The sequence below is a fragment of the Syngnathus scovelli genome, chromosome 9 (genome assembly GCF_024217435.2).
Source record: "Syngnathus scovelli strain Florida chromosome 9, RoL_Ssco_1.2, whole genome shotgun sequence".
Taxonomy (NCBI): domain Eukaryota; kingdom Metazoa; phylum Chordata; class Actinopteri; order Syngnathiformes; family Syngnathidae; genus Syngnathus; species Syngnathus scovelli.
The window spans coordinates 5,708,697-5,736,048 of NC_090855.1; the positions used below are offsets into that span (position 1 = coordinate 5,708,697).

The 27,352-nt window shown below is 39.4% G+C and overlaps 1 protein-coding gene across 2 annotated transcripts in view; it reads right to left on the reverse strand.

The window, feature by feature from the left end:
* The window catches only part of LOC125974626 (F-actin-uncapping protein LRRC16A), a 32,613-nt gene that overhangs the window by 2,498 nt on the left and 2,763 nt on the right, over positions 1 to 27,352 (reverse strand). The window contains exons 2-38 of one of the 2 annotated variants that reach the window (XM_049729283.2): positions 26,764 to 26,861; positions 22,168 to 22,218; positions 19,478 to 19,537; positions 18,973 to 19,094; positions 18,346 to 18,443; positions 18,123 to 18,193; positions 17,866 to 17,939; positions 17,679 to 17,754; positions 14,487 to 14,575; positions 14,083 to 14,177; positions 13,790 to 13,876; positions 12,432 to 12,535; positions 12,085 to 12,162; positions 11,410 to 11,486; positions 10,531 to 10,635; positions 10,374 to 10,443; positions 8,724 to 8,805; positions 8,541 to 8,640; positions 8,340 to 8,394; positions 6,261 to 6,433; positions 6,122 to 6,190; positions 4,978 to 5,071; positions 4,690 to 4,788; positions 4,428 to 4,556; positions 4,135 to 4,266; positions 3,588 to 3,763; positions 3,431 to 3,518; positions 3,162 to 3,302; positions 2,849 to 2,866; positions 1,986 to 2,052; positions 1,628 to 1,854; positions 1,430 to 1,539; positions 1,115 to 1,363; positions 688 to 898; positions 536 to 572; positions 233 to 427; positions 17 to 163 (exon numbers count right to left, since the gene is read on the reverse strand). In XM_049729283.2, the coding sequence (XP_049585240.1) occupies positions 17 to 163; positions 233 to 427; positions 536 to 572; positions 688 to 898; positions 1,115 to 1,363; positions 1,430 to 1,539; positions 1,628 to 1,854; positions 1,986 to 2,052; positions 2,849 to 2,866; positions 3,162 to 3,302; positions 3,431 to 3,518; positions 3,588 to 3,763; positions 4,135 to 4,266; positions 4,428 to 4,556; positions 4,690 to 4,788; positions 4,978 to 5,071; positions 6,122 to 6,190; positions 6,261 to 6,433; positions 8,340 to 8,394; positions 8,541 to 8,640; positions 8,724 to 8,805; positions 10,374 to 10,443; positions 10,531 to 10,635; positions 11,410 to 11,486; positions 12,085 to 12,162; positions 12,432 to 12,535; positions 13,790 to 13,876; positions 14,083 to 14,177; positions 14,487 to 14,575; positions 17,679 to 17,754; positions 17,866 to 17,939; positions 18,123 to 18,193; positions 18,346 to 18,443; positions 18,973 to 19,094; positions 19,478 to 19,537; positions 22,168 to 22,218; positions 26,764 to 26,861 (3,954 nt within the window). The remainder of the gene's footprint in view (positions 1 to 16; positions 164 to 232; positions 428 to 535; positions 573 to 687; positions 899 to 1,114; positions 1,364 to 1,429; positions 1,540 to 1,627; positions 1,855 to 1,985; positions 2,053 to 2,848; positions 2,867 to 3,161; positions 3,303 to 3,430; positions 3,519 to 3,587; positions 3,764 to 4,134; positions 4,267 to 4,427; positions 4,557 to 4,689; positions 4,789 to 4,977; positions 5,072 to 6,121; positions 6,191 to 6,260; positions 6,434 to 8,339; positions 8,395 to 8,540; positions 8,641 to 8,723; positions 8,806 to 10,373; positions 10,444 to 10,530; positions 10,636 to 11,409; positions 11,487 to 12,084; positions 12,163 to 12,431; positions 12,536 to 13,789; positions 13,877 to 14,082; positions 14,178 to 14,486; positions 14,576 to 17,678; positions 17,755 to 17,865; positions 17,940 to 18,122; positions 18,194 to 18,345; positions 18,444 to 18,972; positions 19,095 to 19,477; positions 19,538 to 22,167; positions 22,219 to 26,763; positions 26,862 to 27,352) is intronic. The other variant, XM_049729284.2, reaches the window with a different exon arrangement.

The window sequence follows — 27,352 nt, forward strand, 5'->3', positions numbered from 1 at the left end:
AGCTATGGCTACTCACCTTCCTGAGTAGATTTAGTAGCAGAACCTCCTGGCTGCAGGCTATTGTGGCCCTCTTTGTCTTTCTCTGGTAACACCTTCTTCAGCGATGGGAGACCTGGCACTTTAGGAGAAAGTCTCCCGCCGTTGGGTGCTTCTGAGCTCTCATCTATTTATCACATACGCATAAGTATTACTCACTCCCATCACTTTTGACGCAAAGCGGTTTTAATAGTACCTATGCTCCGATTGCTGGAGGTCCTCGGTTTCTGAGGAAGGGAGGGCCGGGAGGACGGAGTGGGCTTCGTTCCCAGGGGCATTGCAGGTTTGGGACTCACTGGCCCGCCAGGGGAGCCAGAGGAGGACGGAGCCCGGGGACGAGGAACGGGATCAGGCTTTGTTTCGACACGAACTGAGGTCTTCTCTGGAGAACCTGGAAGTGGTTACGGTGATGACAAAACTAAGTGCAAAGTAACTTTCCAAACACCTTGTAATTGTTGCAATTCTAATAGTAGAATAAGAAATAAGCATGTTGAATCACCTGTGGCATTGCTGTCAGGTCTGTCAGGGCTGGAGGACTAAAACACAAAACAGACCTCATATTTAACCCATATTCTTATGCAGCACGTCATTCGTAACCTCAAAACCTGTACTTCCTTTTATATATATATTTTTTAAATAACATCAGCTTACTTTATGTGCTCTCCTCTCCTGCTTGGCCTTCATTTCCGCCAGGAGCCCGCCACCCATCATCTGCATGCCGGGGTACCGCCGGCCTCCTTGGGGACTCCCTCGGCCGTCGGAGCTCTCCCACGGCTCATCTATGGAATCGGGAGTCCTCAGCTCCTCCGAACGTTCCGAGCCGCTGCTGTAGTCTGTCGGCTGTGAGCGAGTGGACGAATCTCTACCGAATGAACAGGACATATTGAAAAATTTGATATAAATGTCTGTCTAAATAACAATCAAATTACTGACAAAATATGAATGATAATTCAAGGGGGGGGGGGCTATAAAAAGTAGCAAGTTTTACGTTCTATAGTTAACTTCTAGCTGCAATATTTTATTTCTTTTTTTAATTTTACATGAGAGGCACAGGTGCATACAATGACTTAAATAGTACCTGGACTTTGGCTCAGGTGCTGGACTTTTTATTGTGGACTTTGGAGAGGATGGTTCCTCAGCGATGCTGGAAACTGACACTAAAGAGGTCGACGATGTGGCTGAGGATGAAGGGGTCACCTGATTTTTCTCTAATTTTTCCAACTTCTCTGATTTATCTGACTTGGTAGAGCGTTTGATCAGGTTGAGGAAGCCTCCTTTGCTCTTCTTCTTCTCTCCATCGTGTGATTCTGAGCCCTTTATGGAACGTCTGGAGAAAGAACAATCCAACATTTAAGCAGAAAGTCTATGAGAAAGGAAAAACAATGTATCTTACTTTGAATCCATCTTGGTGACTTTTTTGGAGAAAAATTCATCCACACCCTCATCCACCCTTCCCATGAGGCCATTCTGCTCACCATCCTGGGGTGGGGCGCTGCTCATTTGCTTTGAAAACAATAACAAGAAAAAAACATTAGATCATCAAACCAATACCTATTGATTGTCTTTAACAAAATAACAAAATTACACTCACTGGTATCTTGCTGGAGTGTGTTTTCTTGTTTCGACGAGGTCTTTGCTTGGTAAAGTGCTGCAGCTTCTTCTCTTCCTCAGACGGGAGCTCCAATATCCCTCCCGGCACACGCTGCTCTCCTTTTGGTAAGGGCTGAGAGGGAACTGGAGGGCTAAGTGACGGAGGTGGCGTGTCCTCCACATGCACTGGTACGTCTTCCAGTGCCTTGTCCAAGTCAAACTCCATCTCTATTGATAGTGTTGGGGAAAGTGGAGCAGCAATTGAGACAGATTAGAGTGCAGTGGGTCTTTTCTATATTTTAATATAAGGTCACTTCCAGAAAATGTTGAGTTTAAAGACACAATTGCATGTAACTTACCAAAGGCACGAGACACAGGTCTCAGCATTCTACTATGGATGCTTTTTCTCTTTGTCTTTGGAGTCATCTGTAAGACAAGCACATACACATTATGCTTTGTATGTATTTTTTTTAATTGAAAGAACAAATAATGTTTTTTATCCTGTATACCTCTGTGAACTGTGATTGAACTGTGGAACTTGGCATTAATTTTTATTATAGACTCAAGAAAGTATTAGGTAACCCAATACAAAACACCAAATACAAAAGAAAAGGATCATTCCCACATTGTACTGATATATTGCATCTACATATATCAGTGTATTACATACATTTTCCCAGTACTGGTAAAAAAAATAAAATAAAAAATAAAATCATCAACCAGAAATTACCGAATTAACTTTTTAGTAAAACACTCGCACACTCATCTGGATGAACATCTGATTGAGTGCCCATATCTGTGAATCTAACACAATTCCCAAACTGCTTTAAAATCTGGAATGGCTATGACAGGAAGTGCAACATATAATATGTAATATTTGCTGCTTCAGTTAGCTGTCGTCATTTTATTTTCTTGCTCCGAAGCAAGCCACGTTCCCTGTCTGCAGTTGGTAAAAGTGTTACATATTTCCCCATATAGGTCACACAGCTTCACATATAAACTGATATGTTTTATGTGGCAAATGGGTGCACTACTAAAATACAAATGGATTAAAATAGTGTTCGAGTGGTAAACAAATTAACAGGTCCAGCTTCCGATTTAACTTAACACAGCACACTGTAAACGATTAAAGACAAGCATAAACACTACAGATCCTTGTTACAGATGACCACTGGCAAGCAGGTTCAGTGGAGCAAGACAAGAAGCATCAATGATTACTTACACTGGTGCAGCACAGTGTCTCCATGGGGCAAAGGTGCAAGAAGAGGATGAACAGAGGAAATTGAAGAAAAAGATAGTAAAGCCTAAAAAGGCAAATTGGGGGGGAAACTGAGAGTAATAGCCCTAAACTCAGAAAAGAGGCTTTTAAAATATGCAAAAAGGTGACATGACAGAGGATGAGGGGGTAAAAGAGACAAGAGAAACAAATGAGAAGTAAATGCCGCCTGATGATGATTGCAACCTATTTTGTCTTTTTATTCAGCCACATGAATGACAACATCATCAAAATAATTGACTTTTCAACTTTCCCTTACCATGCATGACTCCAGTTCATCCAGCCGCTCGCCCTCGAGGGTCTCAGTGGATGCCCGTTTGGGAATCCTCTCCTCGGGAACATCCATGTCTATCGACTCTTGCTGCACCAAGGGCCGCCCTCTTCGCACGAGGTGGTCTGCCTAAGAGAGGGCAGGGATGAAAGCAACAGAGATAAATTGGTTCGAGCATGAGTAGAAACATTTGTGTGAAAAGGGCAATGAGCTATTGATGAGTTCAAAGTAATCACAATTGTGATTGATTTACGCACCAAAGTGTGTTGCGAAGTGGAAAGAGCCTCTAAAATCTCATCAACGATGCGGTCAGACAGGAAGGAGGCAAGACTCAGCTTCACCTCACTGAGGAAAATACAAATGTGTTTAAGGTCTAACCTCATATTACATTATTCATACAGTAAAGGCACTCACCTGATTTTATTGATGATGTCAATACCAGACTGATCCAGGAGCGTTTTGGTGACAAAACTTTTAGGGATGACCATTTTGGTCGAACTGGCCTTCATGAGGTCTGAGCGCAGATGACTCCTTTTCATCACGTGAGGACACACAGACTCTGCGGCGTCCATCATGGACTCCAACAGTCTCTGGAAGGATTCATTGGAAACGATGTAGTATTAGCCACAAAGCGATTCAATTCAATCAAGAATTTTCATCTTTGTCCAGGGGGTCACTTTTCAGCTAAAAATTAGACTGGATTTCATTTAACTGTTATGCACCTATAATTTATGGCGCACAATGATCAACTAATACGAATATAATCTCAACTAATGAGTAAATAAACAGGCACAAATTGCATGTCTATTTTTTAACAGATATTTTTATTACTGTCTGTAGATGGCGCCAATACCATGTTTTTCTTCTATCAACAACAAAAAAATGCCCCTCAACGAGAGTAACAATTTGGATCACCTAATTACATCCAGAATGTATGTGTGTAGATGATGTCATCACATACCTGTAATTGTTGATCCATGACAGAAGTCACCTCACCAGCCATGGACTCCAATTTCTCCTGAATGGGACCTACTGAAGCATGGTGCACCTCTTCTCTCGAGGCAGAGCCCAAGTGATAGAGGTTTGGAAGGAGCTGTGAAGAAACGCAAAGGCGGAATCAATCGTATATAGGAAAAAAAAAAAAAAAAAGTATAATGATAATCTCCTTGGTTATGTACAGCAAAAAGGAAAACTGCTTAAAATGCCTCAAAGATGAGTTTACAAGTGAAACATAACAATGGTCTGGTTTCTGACCGTTTTAGAGTTCCTTGCGTCTTTGATGAGACTTTCAGCAGACCTGACATCTTCGAGGATGGCGTCAGTCTCAGAGTTTCTCAGAGAATTCAGGTGATCCTGCACCTTCACACAAATCCGATCCATCATCTAGACAACACACAGCAGGCAGTTTAGAGCCCAATACTGCATTAAAAGACTTTAGCAGCAAAATGACTAATGTCCCAAAAAAATGAACAATTAGCTAAAATAAAAGGTAAGTGGTCCTTCTGTGTTTATAAACCTGTTGTGTTGTTGTGGTTACGATGCCCTGTTGAAGACGATAGGCCTGCTCTTGTTGGTATTTCCTGCTTTCGTGGTTTCTGTAGAGATAGTTTTCAATCTGTGGGGGAAACAGAAACACAAATAATGTGAGTGATAATGTATTTAACAAGGTTTGTCAGGCGACTGAAATCCTGGAGTACCATGAATATGTTTCTTTTTTTTTCCAGTTTGTGCAAACATCATTCCACATGAGAATACAAACGAGACAGATTGGGGTTGATGGAACTAATGGAGCTTGTTAAAATACCTTGAGCAAGGCGTCCTCTGTCTTCTCTGGACTGGACTTTAGTGCCTGAGAGGCATCAATGATGGGGATGGGCATGAAACGGATAGTGAAGTTCCTATTAGGCACACAGCCAGAAGACAAAATTGAAATGACGTAAACAGATTGGACACAGTTATCAAGTACATGAGTGGAGATGCAAACAAGATTTGTTTTTTCATTCGGTCAAAGTCAGTTTTATTGTCAATAGCTATTATGTCAGATATATTCAGGGAAGGTTTCAAAATCATAGCTATAGAAAACCACAATAAATCAAATGTCAATGTAATTCAATGTCCAAGTCAATGAAAACACCCATTTTGTTGTGTTTTAATTGAGGTAGATCTTGGTAAGGGACAATTAATCAAATCATCGTGACAATAAATCAAATAATCGTTCTGTAAACTGTACAGCCGTGTGTCTTATTTCAGTTCCTAAATCAGATCTAAGAAACTAAGAAACCACACACACTCTGTATTCTAGGTCATGTGCCTCAATCTAAATGGGCCTTCCTTTTTTCTTCAACAGCAAATTGGACACTTATTTTATAAATTCATGACACTTGACTCTTCCCACCAGATTTAGTAATCAAAGCAGTGTCAAGAGTGAGAGTCTAACTTTTATTCATATCATATATATTCATAACACATATAATATTAATGAATTTGATCTAAGGCAGGGTGTTTATTAATTTACTTTTGAATCTCCCAATTGTATCAGTCATTTAGGAATACTAAATATTGATTATCTGAGAATGTAATGTCAAGCATTATTAAAGCTTTTACTTTGAAAAGGGTGACAGGGGGATATTTGAGACTGACTGTAATGTCAAGCATTATGAATGCTTTTTATGAGAATCATTATTCATTCAAAAAAGACCGACTGGCATGAGGAAATTGAATTGCACAAAATAGGCAGACACAGAATGGGGGGGAGGCTCAAAACCTATTTAAAAAATGAAAGTGTGATAGGAGCTTGGGAGATATGCCTTCAGGAGGTTGTGATAAAAAGAGAGACGTCCCAGATGAAAATTTTGAAGGAGGTGCACACAGCCAGAAGATGATCATTCAGTGAAAAGTAAATAAACGCTGATGAATGCCTTCTCTACAATTGTGTATTTGAAACCTACTTCTCCAGAGCTGTTGCTACATCCTGCAGACCTTGAGGACCAGTATTATTTTTGTCCCAGATCACCGTCCTGTAAAGATAAATGCACCGTGTTACACAAATGGCGGATGTACGTGTATTTACTGTCCCGTGGTAATCACCTGAGTTTCGAGTTAATCTGTAGTGCCTTTGCCAGCATCTTGGCACCCATGTCGCCCATGGCATTGCCGCTGATGTCCAGTTTGGTGAGTGACGTGTTGCTGCCGAGCGCGTTCAGAATAATGGTCAGATCGCTCTTCAGTCGGGAGTCGGCCAAAGACAAAGAGGTGAGAGGCTGAAGAGAAAAGAAATTATCTTAAACATGGAACATTCATATCATTTTTGGGCTATCTCAAATAGATTTGCCATAATAAATTTTCTAAATAATACATCTTAAATGGAGCCTGTGTGCTTGTCAAGGCTCATTTCTTAATAGTAATGTAGAGGTTTAACCCGTTGAGAATACTTGCTCAACACAATAACAACAAAGGCGGAAAATTATTATTTCATGCCTTCTTGAAAGAGAGGTGCAGAAGGAATTATTCACAGCCCGTGTGTGTGCACACAGCAGACATTATGCATGTAAATGTAACCAGCCACAAGTCTCATTAGTTGTCATTTTATTGTGCTTTTGTCCAAAATGTTTCTCAATCTTGCCTCTCAGTCACACACAGATGGCTGCTGGGCAGCCAAGCAAGGTGGGCCGTCTGACTCAGTGCCACATGCTGTGTAACAACAAAGCGCAGAGTGTGACCCACTTAATCTTGAAGAAAGAATCAGTGGGCTTTGCATACTGGGTTTAACTCCTTTGCAAAATGGAAACATGGGAACAAAGCAAGTAGCCGTGCCAACCACATCTCGACAATTTGAGAGGAATTGTGGACTGCAATCACAAACATCGACATGTGTTGGAAGAAAAATGTAGTTATTAAACCCATTTCTCCCCTTTGGATATAAAGAGATCAGATTCCCTTATTAACGGGTGAAATTAAGAAGTCATTACCCAGGGTTAACACACGCGCCCTGTTTAATTAAACAAGGGAAATGAGAAAATGTATAAAGAAAATAGATTGCCAAATTACAGCGTGATTAACCATTCTTCAAAAAAATTGTGCTGCTTCATGCTGGGCAATAAAATGTATTTGATCTGTTAATGTAGGATTGCAGATGGTGAAATTGTCATTGTATTTCACTCAAACACATTTGTTTGAGTAGTTCTAATTGTTCAATCTCTTGCAAGATGGCATGGAAATAGCTTGAAGTCAGATGCTGTTTGTATGAATCATAAATATCAGTAGGTCAAACCTGTCCTGTCTGGAGGACATATGTAAACCTGAATATCTCTAATCCACTGCATAGTATTGAATTAACCTTTGTGTTCTATAGACCAGTTTCACCTGAATGGGGTTCCGATATACACTAGTGTGGAAAATGTCACATTTTCAAAATAAAAACTTTTGTTTCTCGAAAGAAATATTTTTCAGTGTTCCAATTACTTCACAAAGGTTTAGGAATTTCAAAACAAATATGAATGGACAATATTTATTTTTGCTTGACAACAGTTGACAAAAGTACAAAACTTAAAAAAAAACACATACTGTCCCATTTATTTAAAAAAAAAAAAAAAAAAAAAAAAAGAAAGGAAGCTAATGTTATCCAATAGCCTGTTTGCATATCTTCTATTTCCCTATACTCTGAGCTGGTGGTTTGACCAAGACAAAACAAAACGTTTTTGTCCCCTTGCTTGTCATCTGTCACTTCCTCTCTGTCTGCATGCGTGAACATTGTATTTGACCCGATGCTTTCAATCAATCTTTACACTTCTGCATAAAACTTCTCATTCATATGATCAGATTACGCACATTGGTCTCCTGCACCTAATGACACATCCGCACGCAGACAATTCCCCACTCACCACTTCACTCTTGATATGACTCATGCAGGAGACAAAGGGCGAGTAGCCATTACGGAGTGAGATATCAGAAGTGCAATGGATCGAGTGAGACACTAAGATATAATAAAGTATCAATATTTACACATTTCAGCTGATCAAGATAAGGACTTCAGTTTACACGGCCAAGCGATAAGAAGCATTCAACCTTACAGCCATCAAATTCCAATGCAGCCTAAATCATGCGAGGCTTAACTGTTGAAGGAATGATGCTTTCAGAATCAGACAAATAAGGAAATGAAAAACTCACCGACTCTTCCTCCTGGATCATGTGAACCAGACTGTCCAACACCGGGGCGAGGTTTCTAAATCGGATAGACGGCAAGAGCAGAGGATGAGACCATCAATCTTCTTTTTACAAGAAGGAACAACATATTGCAGGCTCGTCCTTCGGGACAGGAGCGGATTTTTCATGTGTCAAGCCATATAAAGTCCAGGCTTGTAGTCTCACTTGGACTTGATGTTGTTGAAGTTCTTGCCCAGAGACAAATGTCTTATTGATCGATTTTTTGCCAACCATATCAGCAGAGTCGACAGATCAGAATCCAAGCCTGGAAATATAAAAAGAGAAAAGTTAAGAAAAACGTATTGTGAGGTAAACATTGAAAAGTCAGTCTAGAGGGCAGTGTCTCACTATTGTCAGAGATATCTAGGCTGGAGATGTTTGGAATCTCAGCAATGCATCCTTCAAGGATCTGTGACCCTCCAGAACGCAACTGTTGGAAGAAGAGCGCAAACAAAGTAAGACACACATATTGCACATGTCACCAAATGTGAAACCACTGGACAGCACTCTCAGATCCGCAACCAATAGGAGCATAAAAGTGTTCTATCAAAACATCGAGCTGCATAAACTCACATTTTTAGGGTGAACATGCAACTACACAGTAGATGGTAAATGAATACAGGATGTCTTGAAAATCACGGACAAAAATGTGCAAAAATGCCACTACAGTTAGGTGTGGATGCAGCACACTGTAAATAAAATGCAAGAGTCTTAAATTGCACAAGATATATAAATACAAGGTCTCTGTACAAGAAACATATTTTACCTTGTCATTTGATTGTTGTGTGTGGAATTTCAAGGACTTTCCACTAATCCACAAGGCTACACTATCAATAATAGTGGTGAAATTAGAGTGCTGTGAATACTTTTCTGGATGCACTGTAATGTAGTTCTACTAGTACAACCATGACATGGATAATGAAGCACAACAAATAATTAATTCCCCACGAGATAGAGAAATAATTTCAAAAAGATGAAGGTGAGCATTATGTAAGTACACTAAACCAACATCAGATGCGCAAATAAAATGGAACAATGAGAAGTTAATTAGTAAGCGGGAGCCCATTGGTACTTACACAATGGCCAAGCTTAAAGAGGCATTAAGGGGAGAGAACAGCGTGTCAGACAGAAGCCAAGAATTAGCAAGAACAACACAGATGCTTAATGACCATATAGTTACTCTAAAAACTCACACGCTGACACACATTTGCATATTGTGCGTCAGCCTACGCTGAGCGCTGCATTCAGCAGAGGGCTCATTAGGGCATGGAATAATTGCCGAAATGGCTCATTTAATTCCCACCAGCTTCAATGAGAGAAGATTTCTACTGGTATCTGGAATTGAATTCCCCATGTGATTTCTATTCAAGTATTATCTTTGATGATCCCATTTAAGCTGTGAAAAGCTTTTTTTTTTCTTATAGCACCGCACAGGTAGAGATGAAAAATGTAGAGATGCAAAAATTAGATTGCGAAACAGAATACCACCACCCTACAACTACTATCCTCTCTCCCCCGCCTGCTGCCTGCTAAGTATTTCATTCTAAAGCCTATGAATAATACCCACTGGCATGTCACCAGTCTGTCAAATGGTTTTGGAGTGGCTGCTAAAAAGCTGATTGCAGTAAAGGAGGATCAGTTCCAAATGATTAGATGCCACACTCACCAAAATTAAGCTGCAAATGGCACTTGAACAAAAGCTTTAGAGTGCCCATTTGCCAGTTAAGATGGGACATTATGTGTTGTATGTTAAAATGACAGATAAACTATTTAACTCTCAGATTTAAGGAACAGACGATGTCACTGTATAACTACAGCAACATACAAATGTTGATTAGTGAGCGATATATCATGATACAAATATTGTGAATTGCTCTTAAATTTTTGCTGCAGAAAAGTAGCAAACTAATAGCTTAATAAACTTGGATCTTGAGAAAAAGGCACACTTGTAAATTCCAAATTTGGCCCTAATAAGGTGCTTTGTATGTATGGTCTCACCTCACAGCAGCTTAAGTCGAGAGATACGTCCTTCACATTGGGGTTGCTAGCCAGGCCTAGCAGGAGAGCTCTACAACATTCAATTGGACAGAAAGAAAAAAATTAAATATTTAGAAATTGATGGATTAAAAGGACTATTTTGTTGTGGTTCACTCACTTGAGGACATCTGGCGCCAGCTTTGTTCCTGACACATTAATGGAGCTGAGAGACATGGCGCTACTGAAGAAGTGCTTAAACGATGGCGGCACCTCTTTGCCTTTCCTGCAAAAAATAAAAAATAAAAATCGAACAGCTTTCAATTTCCTTCTCCCAGCGCTAAGGGTGTACATTTCTCCACTTAAAAATTATTCATTAGATATTTCGATACATGCGTGTGAAACAAATCAAAGATTCAATCGAGTGGGATTACAATTATGGATTCGATATGACACGGCTCAGTTCGAGAGGGTACGATGCAATAAGTTTGTTGTCATCATTTTATGAATTAATTATATGAATTCACTTGTCAGGTATTTGCTTCACAGATACATCCCTCCAATAAATGATAATTCGATATGTTTTGATTTATTTTGAAGTGGAACGATTCCAGCCAATGCACTTGCGTGTTTCAAGAAAACAAAACAATTTTCCTATTCACATCTGTCTTTGTTTTCAGACTCACTAACATTCGGGAGATTTGATAGCCACAAAAAAAAAAAAGGTCATTCCTTTTACTCTACTGTCCTCCCGTTCCCTGCCCATCTATAGACAACAGCCCCAGGGCCCGTTCAACATCAGCTCTATTCACCACAAATCTCAACTCCCCCGAGACTCAGTGGGATTAGATAACGGTATCCAAAACTCCACCCTTAACCCATCTGTTACACATATGACAAGTGGAAACATACACCTAAAGTGTGTTTGCCCTGACATTCACTCACCAGCAGGTGTCACAAAAAATATTGAGGTCATGGCCGAGGGGGGATGCAAAAATGATTTTTTTTAAATAAACACGCCACTGAGTGTGAATATTAGGCACACTGAGTGGGGTCTTACCTGTGAGGAAAGACACTTTTGGAAATGTTGAGGACAGACAGATGCTGTGCCGAGCCTCGCAAGAGAGCAGAGCAAACCTGGAAAATGTAAAAATATAAATAAATAAATCAACATCATATTATAGGCATCTTAAATTTTAATATGATGGATATAGTGTAACGAGTCTGTGAAAAGGTCAAACTTCTCATTCAATACAATAAGAGAGTATTTGCAGTCTTTTCACCTTATTTCGCTTGTTTTTGTTTTATATGACAAACATGGTCTGATCATGTTTCATGATGCACTTTATACATCAGTGGTCCACTCGCCTCTGTGATAGAATGACAGCTGGCTACATCTCAGACAAATCAATATTGTATTTGTCCTAAAGACCAACAAACAGTACCTCACACATACAGTAGGACTGTACTGTTTCTTAATTACTCATCAAGCTAAATTTGTTTTTAGACACAATCCTGTCATCATTCTTATTTAAATACGTACATTAGTAATCCCGTTCAACCACGTGCGATAATTAAATTTGAGAAGACACCATCTCGAGAATAAATCAAATTAGCAAAAAATATATTTCATGAACACCAGTGAGGATTTGTGGACCAAAGTCATCATTGTGCATCTTTAACAATGTATTTTTGAGCTTTCCCCTTTGAATGTTCTTCTTTGGAACCTACCCACCTGATCCAATGAGCAGTCTGTGTTGGAGAGATCCAGGGTTGTTAGTCGGTTGGGCTGGCTCAAGAAATTGTAAAAATGCTACAAGAGAAGAAAAAAACCCCAATTTAATTTGTCATGATAGGAACCAGTTTTTCCTACAGAAGATTAACCAAATCAGCCTCGCTTTGTCTTTGGAGCACAGAAGACTACATCAGCTCTATCAGACAATTGATTAGCTGCCTAGCTACAAGTATAATCTATAACTGAAGTAGATTTTCTTTTGTTCTCCTTTTGATTGCACAGTAGTCGCATTATAACTGAAAAAAATGTGTATGCTTAAATGCAAATATGTGCCAATATGTATGCACCTGCATGTCGTCTCCTCTGAGGATGTTCCCTGAGAGGTCCAGATGGACGAGGCTACCGGGGATGGATGGGTTGGCACTCAGTGACTGACAAAGGCTGTTCACCCCTGAAAACGCACACACACAAAAAAACAAACAGCCAAGCGGAAATTGTGTCAGCATTTTTCAAATGTCCACTTGTGCTTTTCAGGCATATTGAAAGGAATAAATTGAGTCAAACAATAAGACAAGTGGCGAGAATGAAGCATGCATGTTTCATAGTAGTGCGGTTTTCATTTCAAGCCCAGATAATAAAATCGGTGCGATACACTGATCTCGACAGAATCTGCTAGAATCCTGATAGTAACATTGCGATTGAAGTGTCTTTACCTAATCGACGATTGGGGTATGCATGACATTGACGTATGACACGTAGAGTTGCTGACCTATGTCAAATGTATCGTATGAGTCACACAGTCAATGTTACAGGGTCTTGAATCAGATTCTGTCTGCGGATTGACTTATTTGATAGAGTTACATGAGTAAATAAAAAAAAATTGAAAAACAAAGCAGAAGGCAAACAAGTCAAATCAATTTTGCCAATAGCCTTACAATAGATTGCTTAATATCCTCCAGTCAATTGGACAAATATTTAATCAACTACATATCATATATGTAATATTATACATTAGTAGTACTTGTTTTCTCGCTTTTTGGACTTTAGTCCTTCCTTCAAACCAGCAGCCACTGAAATAATAATGTGGGTTTAGGCCGATTTTTTTTTTTCATTTTATAATCTAACCATTAAGATACATATTTTTTGAATGTGGGAAAACACTTTTAGCACTTTTCATCCAAAACTGAAGCACCTACCAAATCTCGAAAAAGAACAAAATATTCTGATCATTTCAAGAATTTCTAACACCAGCGGGTGCCCTTGATATAGTTGTGCACATTATACCATTTGAGAGTTAGGATTATAGATTAAGCCTTGAGCAACAGCATCTGAGCAGGGATCGGTTGAAGCAACACTGCACTGTGGAAAATGATAGCACTTTATTGATTGCCCTAGGCCTAAGCAGTTTACAGTGCATCCCTAAAGACTGTGTCTAGTGTTGCAGCGGTTACTTTGATGGTAAACCAAAACTAAATCGCACCGACAAGCCAATATTGACAAAACTTGCAAATGAAAAAGATTTAAAAAAAAAAAAAAACATAAACAGAATTCTGAAAGTGTCCGCGTGTTTCGCATGCAAATATAGAAAACAACGATTCCAGCATAACAATGAGGGACTTTTTGTCACCTGGTGGCACGCATGCAAACAGATATAAATGAAGTTGCCATATTAATCAAATTACATTTTTACAAAGACAACACCTACCTTTGGGTGACACTGAGGTTTTAGAGAAGTTTATGTGTTTGAGCCCAGTACGAAGTTTGGCAAACTGAACACCAAGGGAGGAAATACCTGCAAGAACACAGCTGATGAAAATGGATCCTCAAGATACTGCCCCCAAAACCCTTTTCTTGGCAAATTATTTTTAACAGACCGCCATTTCACTTTTAGTTGGCAAAACTAACTGGGTTGTCAATTTATAAAATATGTTACTCATATAAATATAAATAGTCAATCATATGATTTAATATTGATATGAACATATTTAAATATCATACCTCTGTCCTCCAGAGGGTTGTTCGCAAGATTGATGCTAGTGAGTCCTGAGTTGGGGTTGTGTGCAAGGGCAGCAGCGAGTTTCTGGGCAAAATCACTGAGGAGAGACCAAAAGACATTTTAAGTTCATGACCAATACACTTGATAGCTTTTGGTAAAAGAAGCATCGTAAACGGGTACACTTTGTGTTTGTGTGAATTTGCACCCATTCAACTCGAAGAACATTCGTGACATCAGAAGTCAATGTTGAATTTGAGAAAGGGTCTGGATCACAACCTCTGTTCTAGTTTAGGGCACTTAATGGAGTCGAGGTCAGGATTAGAATCGGAAAAGGGCCAAACGCATAGAATTGTCCGAAAATTTGCCTGTAAGCCTTTTTGTCCATTAAGTTGACATTTTTACTCACGTTTTGAGTCCTGCGTTATCCAGCACCAACTCCTCAAGTCGAGTGGAGCGAGACACCACTTTAAGGATCTGCTCGCAAACATCTGTAGACTTAGGAAGAACACATAGCTAAAAATAATGAGATAAGAAAAGCATGAAGGACAGTAAAATTAAATGATGAGCAGATAGGCTTACTGAAGATGTTCAGTGTTAATCAAAAAGACACGCTACTCAACGGAATCAGCTCATTTTCCATTATATAAAAGTCAAAGTGCAATTAACCAGAAAAACTAAGACCAAAAAGATCTGACCAAGAGAGATGTGCTTTGGGACACATGCTTTCCTTTTAAAAAATTGCAGACAAAGTGCTCCCTTTTTTCTTAATTAAATCAATAACAAGCAATTCAACCCGTGGTACTTTGCAGCCATCAATGTGTGACGACAAACAACTTGGAAGGACACACTTCAGTAAACATTTCAGCGGGACAATATTGTGTCCCTGTGGTTGCATCACCACAGGACAAGCACACGTGGGAGCTAAAGCAGTCAACTTAGACAAAATAAAAAATTCAACAGTTAGAAGCAAAAGTCCCGCCTAGATGTTCACTGACCCAGTTCAGTGTATGCTGCCTCTCATTCCCCCATGCAGACATTTAAAGGTTTTTACAACCAGTTGCTAATTATCTGCATGGCCGCAACAATTTTCCATCGGAATACCAGAACTTTACTGAACCATTGTGCCGTTTGTTATTCTTGGTAATTGACAGTCTTGCCATTAGGGCCTGCCTCTCTGGGCCAACAGCCCCGGTGGGGCCAAAACACTGGCAACATTGTCCTAGGGAAAGTGGAGAGGAGGGCAGAAAAGCAGAGCTGAGCGATAGAAAGATGGAGAAAGAGCTTGTTGTTCCCATGTTGATTCTCTCAAACTATGAATTACAGAGCAGGGTTGAGAATAACAGAGTAGCAAGCAATACCTGAAAATATAGTATAACGGTAATGAAGAATTAAACATCCAAAAAATGCCACAATGACACAGCTGGAGAGGCACGATGCATTGAAGCATTCAAGAGACATTAAATCTCTTTTCTGTGCTGCTTTGAGCTGATGTGCAAGTTGCACTTTGTATGCAAGCTACACATTTATGAGGTCATCTTTCCCCTCGTCCTCTAGCCCAGATCGGCAACCTGACTAGAACACTAAATGGTGTGAGCAAGCAAATTGCTTCTTGTGACGGAGAATAATAACGCAGAAAGTCTGAGTAATGAAAATAATGTATGACTTTCAGACATTTCTTTCTTTAATAAGACTCTTGTTGTGGCTACATCAGCATGAATAAAGCTGTAAGGGCTATGCGAAAAAAATACTAGAAAATCACTTCTGCTGTTGAGTAGGATGTTTTTTTCTTTCATGCTACCTCTTGAATTATTTCGTCATCTGGCTCTCCCTGCCCCTCTCCATCGAAATCCAAATTGACCTACATATTTCTATCCTGTTGCTGCTCTCATTCATGCTCTGTCCTTTTTTTTTTTTTTTCCTTTGGTACATTTGTAACTGGTATAAGTGCACACAGATGCCTCAGGTGCCTTTATTTGTCTTGCAGAAAAGGAAGGCCATCCTCAAACTACTTCTCTCAAATGTATAGTTCACAGAAGAGTTCAAAAGGAGCAGTAAGCAAGTTGTCAACGTAGACTATAATTATAACTGTGCAAACAAGCTTGGAGAAAAAAAAAAAAAAACTACACTGAACAAGCAAACAGTGGAACTTTTGCTCTTGACAAAGCAACAAAACGATGACCAAGAATGTGTACAAATGTGCTCTTTGACTATCCGGCGTCAAATCACATGTTGTAGCAGACATAGCTTCACTGATTTCCTGGCTACAGATCATCAAGTAGCTACAGCTAAGACCGACATACAACTTGAAATGACAAAAAAGTCCTGGAGATGGTAAATACAGCTCAAAACAGCACATTGTTTAGCGATGACGTGTCTTGTTTTTACACAAATACAAATTCTAAATAGATGGGAAATGCTATGTCCTCTCAAAAGCTGCACACCAAAATCATAAAAAAAAAAAGGAATTTTTAAAGCTCATCTTTTTTCAGTAGTTTTGGTGACCATTTAATACTGGCAAGCCACACGTAAAAACACATGAGCCCCCATGAACATTTGAGCCTAAATAAGCACATCATGGCATGGTGATGAGGAAAGGGATTAAACATAATACAAAGGGACTGGCAATAACAAAAGCATGAGATAATTGTTTGCACTGAGGAAGCAGAGTGTGGTAACTGGTGAGACAGCATGAAGCGCCAAGACAAGACAGCTGGTAATGAAGACCTGCAGGGGGGGCCTGGTGTCGCTTTGTCTCATTCTGATCTTGGGAGTCTTATCACATGAGAACACTTGACTGATCCGGAGTCAAATGGCACACGAGGGACGATGGGCATACGGCCACTTAATTTCGTGGGAATGAGAATAGTCATGAAGCGAATGAAACTGAACAAATATGCCAATTGCAAAAAACAAACAAATTATGATTGAATTTTTCTTATAGAATTGGATTCAATTTATAAAAATCACACAAACAACCCCTCAACGATCCATATTTGTTTCCCTGTAAATAGACATGGCAACCACAGACCTCAGTATACTAGTTCCAAGATGAGTAAATAGAGATGTAAATATTTAAAACAAAGGACGGCTGCAAGTGTGAGTGTGGGGACGTTTAATAAAATTGATAACAACCGAGGCCACATATTTATAAGTAGTGCCTCACTAACTGTGATGGGAGCAAATCTGACAAGCTTGGGGCAGCTCATAATAGAATTGAAATATATGACGAGGAACTAAAAGGGGTGTGTGTGTGTGTTTTAAAGGGATAATAAACGGAAACAATTCAACAATAAAATGACCTACCATCTTCACAACCATCCATAATGCTTCTACCAAAAACATTTAGACATTAGACAGCACTATAAACTTCATCATGAAAGAGGCGCAGCCCGAGACATTCCTTTAACTGGCGACTGAGCAGAGTGAGAAACCAAAGACAAAAATGCAATTCGCCACATGATTGCTGTTTACACTATTCGAGGACTTAATGGGAGGGACACCTGATTCATGGTGAGTTTAGAAAAATGACAGGAATTTTAATTTGGAGTCTCTGGAGCAACAAACAGATCATCAGTGTGGATAGAGAAAAGGAGCCTACCAGCTTGTAGTCTTTCGTGGTGAGCTTGGTGAACCACTGGTTGAACTCAAGGACTGCAATTATGGCCACCAAGTCTCTGAGGAAAAAAAACATATGGGGGGGTCACTCAGACAATTTACTCCAATGAATTAAGCACCTTTTATTATTTAAGTATTAAAGTTCTTTGACAGTATTTAAAAATACACACCGGTTCTCTAAATGGCTGAAGTCCTGCAAGTTAAGGTCTCTAGTGTCTTGTGTCAAATAGATAGTGTCCACATCCTGGGGAAATAAATAATTCATTCAAGCCAGAATGAAGAAGAAACATTTCCCCACTTTGAATTGAATAACTTCCACGAAAAAAAGAGGTTTCACTGTGATTCAAGATTTTAAGAAATGACTGGATATTTACACATTTACTATGGCAACTTGGTTATCAGTAAGTATGGATGAACCCATACTGACCCATTGAACCTCTTCTCTGTATGGCAGTGACAGCCAGTCACAAACACACTTGTACATCTGAGAAAAGCCACCTGCAGCACAAGCAAGCATCAAAAGGAAAGAGCATTAAATGTATAACTTAAAAGCACGATGCTTCAAAGCTTCACTTTCATATTTGATTTATCGTTGCAAGTCCTTTTTTGCAGTATGACATTTCGAGCTGCTTGACATCACTGATCCCTACCACATGGCCCCGGGTCAGCAGGTTTGTTGTTCTCCCACAACGTCTGCAGCGAAGTCAGTCTGTCAGCAGGCTCCATGCTGAGCTTCTTCATCACTTTACTGGCATGAGAAAAGAGCAAGAGTATTATTTAGTGAGGCAGTTATATAAACTCACTCCAAGAGTGTGTGAAAGTCTTAAGTTATGGATAGCACGGATGATGCTGGGGTGTGCTGAGGACTCCAACATTTGATATGGTAGATGATAATGTATTGTTGAGCGAGTTATAAAATTGGGTAGGACTAAATGGAACCGTCCTATAATGGCTCTGGTTCTGTAGTAGTTGGAGAAAATAATTTACCTTTTGTAAATTTTCAATTTGACTGAATGGCTAGAGCATATGGGGTTCATCAAGGGTCAGCTCTTGGACCCCATTTATTAAGCCAGAATATGTTACGCTTGGGTCAAATTCTTCAGAACCCCAATGATGCTATCGTGCAAATGGCATGTTGTTATATATCTAGCATGGGAAAAAAAAAAATTGGTTTCACAAACAAAAGTATCATGTTCAATTTTAACAACTCTGAATGTAATAATGAGCATGTTTCTTTCTCTCAATAATATGGGAGTTTCTTTCTGACTGAGACTCACTTGGGTGAAAGACCTGGACATATTCTGAGCAGACAGTTTCCAACATGTGCAACCACCTCATTGACCTCCTCAGTGGAGATGAGCTTCAGTGAGAAGGAACCTCGCTCGTATTCTACTAACAGCTGAAAGGAAAGACAAAATGTTAGTTTTTCCAATAGATTTTTGTTTCTTTTAAATCTGGATACTAATTATTCAGCCCCTCCCCCCCACTCAAAAACGTTGAATTTGAATTTTATAATCCCTTCTATCGATGTCCACTAATCTATCCACAGTCATACCAACCCATCTGTCCATGCACCAAATAATTAAAGTAAAAGGACAACTACAGTGACCTTTCCCAAGATGGGCTAACAAATGTCTTCCTTGTGGAAGTATCGCTGGTAATTCCAGGCTTGTGTGCCAGGAGGATTAAAGTAAGCATTGGCATGCACTTTTGACATACCAAATAACCACAGTCAGCAATATTTTGCTTTTGTGTTTGTACTTGAGATGAGATGTCCTGTACCTGTTTTGCCTTATTACAGCTAATGCCCTGGATCTCCAGGTAGTTAAAGGAGTGTTCCACCTAAACAAAAAAGAGAGAAAAATACATTGGAAAGAGTGAAATATAGTATAATGTTAATAAAGAAAGAAAGAGTATCAGGAACACTATCCAGAGGCTTATTTTAGCGCTGTGATAGCTGTCTCAATAACAAGACTTGACAGTGACTGACTGACTGAAGAATGTGTGTAAAATAATGTTTTGTCCATAATTCATAGGTTAAAAACAAATTCTTACCCCGAAAATAAAATACATTTTAGTGTCTGGAAATAAAACCTAAACAACAACAATAATAATAATAATAACAATAATAATGATAATAATAATAAAACAAAAGGAACCATTTTTATCCATTTGTGAAAAGAAGCATTTTAGTTCAAATACAAGAAAAGCAGTAGTCTGCTTTTGCATACCAAAAAAGGACATAAACCAAAAATGATCCTCAACATGACTGTGGGGGAATCTTTTTGCCTGAGACTGTTTATATTACGGTAAGTAAGCAAGTAGGTTCCCGCACTTGCATCTCACATACACACAGCCTGAAGGCAGGCCAGGAAGCGAAAGCAGACAATTCCAGGTGGGAGTTGACTTTCCGAGGATTGGCTCAAAGATGAGTGGGGGGGGAGACGACGAGCAGACTGTCTGTCTCTGTGTGTGTTTGTGTGTGCATGGGTGTTGTGGGAAGCACTGTTCTTTCCACCAATGTTTTGTCTACACTCCACTGCATAAAAATGATCCTACAAAAGCACTATAATCAACTTTCTGTCATCTAATTGCGTTGTTTACAAAAGAGTGACACTGCGACATTTACATTTTAGAAAACATTTATAGAAACAGTAATTCAATCCCTCAGAATGATGTTTCATCTTTTCAGCTGATGATGTTGGTGAACTCATAGTTTAGATAGGACTTCATGCAAAAGTAACTTGTGATTTAATGTGAAAATAACTGCATCAATGCAATATAGAATGGGTTCAAAAAGACAATATTTATAATGCTACCTTTTCACAGCACGCCACAATATCTAACATATATTGTTGCCATATTGGCGCAACTGATTTCCAGCCAATGTTCCTGGAACATGCTGACACACAGAAGCTGACGGAAAAAAAACTCAATGTCCTGCCGAGACGACCAAATGCATTAATGTTTGCATGGCTCACACATACCACCTGACACTACTGCCTACAAGCAGAGCCACACTATTTTTAAATCAGTACCGCACACTTCATCAAGCTACACAATACAGTCAACCGCCACTTACCCGTGGTTTGGGAGCCGCAGATTCACCTGCTGTATTTCCGGATTTGTGTTTCCTTTTGTTTTTTTATCTTTATTTATTTTTTTCCTGCTGCTGTTGTTGTTGTTTTTTTAATGAGTGGGGAGCCAAACCCCCTTTTTTGTGGAATTTTTCCCCCAAATGTATTTCAACATATTTCACCTGGTGCCTATCTCCCAATGAATAGCAAAGTCCACTTTACTTAAAATCTGAATCGGAAGCCTTTTTTGGAAACAGGCGGGAATATTATTATAATTTTAAGCGATTGTGGCATGAGCAAAATCATCAAATGCACTGAAACATTTGTATGATACAAATAGTTGATCATTTGTTTCCATCGTTGTAAAATAAATATTGCTAGACATTTGGTCATATTATTGAACATGCTACTCACATAACACCTGAAAAACTAAATCCAAACAAAGGAAAGTGGAACAAAACATGATCTTCAGCTGCAGGCAGACAACGTTCTTTGATGCACCATCCTCTTCAGAACGAGACAATGTAGCTTATCCCTGCTAACCTTTGACACACTAGTGTGTGGGGAAGGGGGGGGGGGGGGTAGCAAGAAGTAATCTGGACTAAGGAAAAAGTGGTGAGGATCAGAGCAAAAAAAAAAAAAATCCGGAATGAAAGGTTTAAGGGACATCGAAGCAGAGGTGGTTTTACTGAGGGGATGTGGATTTATTCTAGCCTTGGACGTGCTTCTGAGTGAGTAGTTCATAAATCAAGGGTCTGACTTTTCAAATAAGGATAGTTGATAAACAAAAGAACTGTTGCACTGCTTAAATAAACATTCACGAAAGAGGGTCAATGTGAATGAAACAAGGATAGGGATGGGGCTATGGTAATATCCTTAAGACTACAGGTACGATTCAATGCAAAAAAATCATACAAACAAACAAAAAACAGTAGAACAGTTTTTAGAGTGCAGCAGAGTGTATGCGACTTATACTCAAGTGCGGCATAAAAATATTCAAATTAAAGCTCAAACTGAGCTCCCACTTTCTTTTGGAGGTTGGCAAATACTTTTGGTGCATTACCCCTGGTGGCCTGAATGTGGTAATGTAACCAAAGTATTTTCCAACCTCCAAAAGAAAGAAAACATGAAAGAAGAAATAGAAGTTGAAGAAATGGAGGTCAAAAGGCAAGATGAGGAAGAAATGGAAGACGTAGTAGTAGTCACCTTCTTCAACTTGCTAAAAAGTTAGGGGTAATGCACTAAATGAAAGAAAGTAGTAGAAGTGGCAGTCATAGCAACTACTATTGGTTCACACTACACCCATGTGCAGCAGAATACAATGACAATCAAATATTTTTCAAATTTTGTCATAATTTTCATGGGGGGAAAAAAAATCGAAATCTCTCCACTTACCTTGGTGGGAATGCGTGCGGTCAGGAGGTATGCTCGATGGGACGCAAGAGCCTGAGAAAAAGAATTAGAGGGCAGAATGAGTCTGTAAATACATGCTCTTTTGCGGTAAATACAGAGTCCGAGCAGGAAATGATACAGACGACAAGCGAGCTCTTCTGTTGACTCATCAGGAAAAAAATGCATGTGATAGGAAAAAATCTTGTCAAAGACAAAGAAAAACTTATTTCTCTGCTCACATTTGTTTTTGGAAAACAACAATCAATATGTTATGGACCAAAACAGTAACTGAATCATGATTAGTCCATTTGAAATAATGTCATGCTTAGACATGGAAATAAAATGTTCTATAATTGTTATTTTAAATTAGCACTAGTCAACCCATGTGAAAGCTGCAATAATCACAATTGTCACTCAGCACTGATTGGATATCAGTGCCATACTCTTTTGCCAATGGATGCAAAACAGTATCATCCTGCAGGGTGTCCTGTAAGGACGCTGTGTGTCTTTTGTTTACCAAGATAAGGAACCTTCACAATCATTCATCAGCATACCAGCCACACACAGTAGGGGCGAGATCTGTGTGTAATGAGAGATGCTGGAGATAAAACTGCAAGAACGTAATCAAAAGGTGGAAAAACCAATGACAGAGGAGAGGAGGAGGAGAATCCTTTCAACAATCCAGGTTGGACCCGCAGTGGTTTTTGTTTGGAGGGGATAGTCGAGAAAAGACAAAGGCAGACTAACAAGAAAAGCGGAGGCGGTTGGGGAACCTTTCTGATGTTGACAGCAAAGCAAAAGACTCCCTTTGGAGTAGGCGGAAAACATCAGTCAGCACCAATAACGCACATTAGTAGTAGTATCAGTCTATCTTTCCAAGGGAAACACTGATACAAGCCGTACACCACCCACCAAAACGAAATGACAAACTTCAAACCTTAAGATAAGTTGCATTTCCTTAACCCTTTTCCTCCCTGTCTTACAGTTCAGTTGACCAAAGTCCAGATTTGCAAATACAACATAGAAGCTGGCTCTGATAGTATCACTCAAACGGCTTGTCCTGAAATACCCGGAACATTACATAACGCAATATAAATCTATTGCAGTGTGATCAGATCAGGACAACTCTATTTCAAAGCCAATCTGGGAAGTATTCATCCAGACATAATGGCAGGAAAGGCACCCTGGAAAAGTCACATTACTAAGTTCTCTCTCTCTCTCAGTTTCGACAAGAAAGCATCATGATAATAATAATAACAATAACAATAATAATAATTAACTAAACTAATTGTTTATATGTAGTATGTCAGTTGACAATGCACAAATGTCATTTCAGTCCAATCAATGCTGGCTGTGGCTATGACCTACAAACCTCATTTAATTGAAGCCAATAAGAGCAAACAGACCTTGTCATAGTCCGCCACTCATGTTTAGCAAGTGGTATTTGTAATAAAACCATTTTACACTTCCAACACACTTCTTTGGCTCAGCTTGTTCAATGAAAGACAATGGAGTAATTTTGTTTCTTTTACAAGGTATATTCTATATGTTTGTATATTCTATGAACACATACAAATCAGAAGACTGGAACACAATGACAACAAAAATTAAATCATCAGTCAATACCATGACACTATTTACAAAGAAATATAAAGGTGATGATTGTATGCAATTAAGACTGTTTGAATGACCATGACCCTGACGTAAACTATCATTAAATTGAATGATGATGGGAGGAGCTTTCATGAGACCAGACTACATTGCTTGGTAATACCTCCCTTGGGATACATTATTCGGACTATTGTTATCTACAAATATGCTAAACCTTATAATGAAAAAAAAAATACATTGCTAATGGTGAAGCCTAATATCGCAATCGAATTCGGATTGACTAAAATCATTGTGGTAGTGCCCCTAAAAGTCTAAATGGCAGGATAATCTTGTTTAATTGTTTAAAAGGTGAAACAAAAACATAGAATTTCTAGATTCATTAAATTAAGAAAATAACCGGTGCCAAAAAAGACCTGGCCCGGTGTACTGAATGACCTCTGGCCAGTGGTGCTTACTTCGCACCTGATGAAGACATTGGAGAAGATCTTCCTCAATCTTCTCAGACCTCAAGTGCAACACACCCAGGATCAACTGCAGTTTACATATTAGCCAGGTGTGGGAGTGGAGGATGACAGCCTCAAACTATTACCCCGAGTCCACTCCCACCTGGATAAGGGGAGCGCCATGTCAAGGATTCTCTTCCTGGACTTCTCCAGTTCCTTTAATAGGCCAGTACTACTAGTGGGAGCTCAGGTGGAGGCTGAGGACTTGTACAAATATCTTGGGGTGTGGCTGGGTGGTAAACTGGACAAGTCAGCACACACCAGCCATCTGCACGAGGAGATGCAGAGCAGGATATACTTCCTGAGGTGGTTGCGGTAGTTCAACATCTGCAACAAGCTGTTGGAGATGTTCTATCAGTCTGCTGTTGCTAGTGTCCTTTTCTACACTATAGTGTGCTGGGGGAACAGCACATCCAAGAAGGATTCTTCCAGACTGGACAATCTGGTCAGGCAAGTGGTCGGCAAGAAGCTGGGCTGTCTGGGGGACATTATGGACAATGCCAGCCACCTTCTGCACACCGTCATCATCACTCAGAGGAGAATGTTCAGTGGGAGACTGCTCCTCCCCTAGTGTCGGACCAACAGACTGCTGAAATCCTTTGTTGCTCATGTCATTAAACTGTATAACTCAATTGGGGGAAGGAGCAATAGGAACAGGGACAAAGGGAGTCCTCACATGTTTGGGATACACAAGTGTAGTCGCTTCAATGCTTTATTATTATTGTTATTTATTTCTTACTCGACACTTTATTGCGATTGCTATGGACTTTTTTTGTTACTCTCCTCTTTGTTTGTTACTCATGTTCAATGTTCTCTTTTGTACTATTTTTGTGTGAGCTACTGGAACCAGAATTTCCTGAGGGAGCAAGCCCAAGAGAGGAATAAAATTGAGTCCAAGTCTAAACTTTTAGAAGTGTTGAGGGATTTGGCAATAATATGCTGAAAGTACTTAGACAGAATCAACATTTGTTATATAAAATAAATGTTTATAACATTTGCAGGTCTATATAATGGTCATTTTTTCTCAGAATAATAAAAAAGAACTCATTGGACATTTCACCTAACATTTGACAAAAGCCATCCCACTCATAGGTTTAAATTCCTTGACGTGTTTGCCTTCCTTTTGTGTTTATTCCAGAATCTGTTTCTCTATTTTCGAGAGCAACAACTGCCCATTGTTTAATCGAGTGCGGTCAAGCAGTGGGATTTTCTCATGCTCTCAGCCTGTATAAAATATCAAAATTAGTCCACTGAAATTCCTCAGGCAGATTCCCACATATTTGCATTGTTTCTGCATGTGTTTCTCCATTCCATGTTCTCCCACATAACACGGGCGTTTTTAAATGATCGTTTAATATTACGGTGCCTCCAACACCTCCATGACCATATTTCTTTGTGATCTAAGACTCAGTGTCTCTCCAGTTAATGGGAACACTACATAACTGACTAGCGCAATTTTCTTCCACACTAACTCGTTCTCTGCCACAAGCTTCCCACCTCGCACAGCTGCCAGATCATTTAGCGAACACAGGAAATGTGAAAGTAAAGCTCATTCTTTCTGCTTATGTCCTTAGATGACGCATAAGGTTTCAAACAATAACACCAGAAGTTGTGTGATGACTTTATTCATCGTTCTTCTCGAAAGCTTTATCTCTTAAGAAAAAAGAAAAAACAAAATTGTTAACAATCCACCAGAAACACATTATTTATGCAGTCTTCAGTAAGTCCTAATATACATGTTGAAGAGCAGGAGATACTTTCCAAGTCCCTACGCTTGTTGTCTACAAGATACGAGTGGCTGTTTTTCCACGTGAATACATTGAAGTCATTCACATACCACTAAGTGAGTCATTTAGTGAGTCATTTGCTTCACATTATCTGAGCTGTTAAGATTTCCAACAGTGAGTGCAAAGTACGACCCGGTATACGCATGCCAAAGTATTAAGACTCTGGAGAATTAATTTGAAAGTTGGCAGTTGCACTTCAAGACAGATAAGGAAGCTTCCTGGACTATTGGAGTCGACTAAAGTTTAAAATGTCCCATTGGTATAACTAAACAAAAGCCTCTTTTAAATTATGTTTTCACTATGATTGTGACTAACAAGAGACGCCGTACAAGCACAAGACAGTTTTTACCGAGGCAATTAATCTGACAAAATCATCACTAAGCACAGTGCTGCAGCCATGAAGAAAAAAAAAACTAATGCGTTTTAATTCTCTTGACCTAATTCACAAGTATTTTTAATAGTGTACCCAGTTATTGCTCCAAAAGTGGCATTTCTCTTTCAACTAGTCTGGATTTTGCTACATCCTTATAATTCTGTGCATTTGGTGCCCAGACTTAAAAATGTAGGGGGGACTATTCGCTTTTAGTAACTTTTACAACTTCACAGTGTAATGACCCCACAAGAAAAAAAAAAAAAACGCAGACTGGAAAGCAGACTGTTATTTTGTGTATGCTGGAAAGCAGCAGCAGTCGACTCACCAAGACTCGGTTCTCTGTCTTGTCTCCTTTGATCTCCAGTTTGACTCTTTTCCTCAGTGACAGCTTCACCTTCCTCCCTACTGCATCCCGCATGCTCTCTACACAAAGACAAAAGATTAAATGTCAGCGTTGGCATATATTTGAAGATAATACTGACAGCAGCGTTTCATAGATAAAAACATTCATAGATACCCACCGGCTTATGTCTAAATTCCGTCATTACAAATTATGCATTATTCAGTTCTGGATAAAGTATTTTAACCAAAGTGATAAGAAAGAATTACAGTGCAAAAGTTAGGATTTGTTCATGGATTTGTTTTATGTGATGCCTCCATACTGTCATAGTTTCATTTTAGGACTTGCACGTGGAACACAGACGCTCACGCGGTTGTGTTCCATTTCAGGGTTCATGTCAGTATTCGTCCACATGATGCGCATGATCTCAATTTTGAGCTTTGTGGGAAATTCTTCAAACTTTAGCGCACTAAAAACGATAAGGAAGCTGCTGCACTCAGCGTATGCTCTCTTCAGCCCGATTGTTCACGCCCAGGAGAAGCACCAAAATTGGCATGCTGGCCCAGAGAGCAGA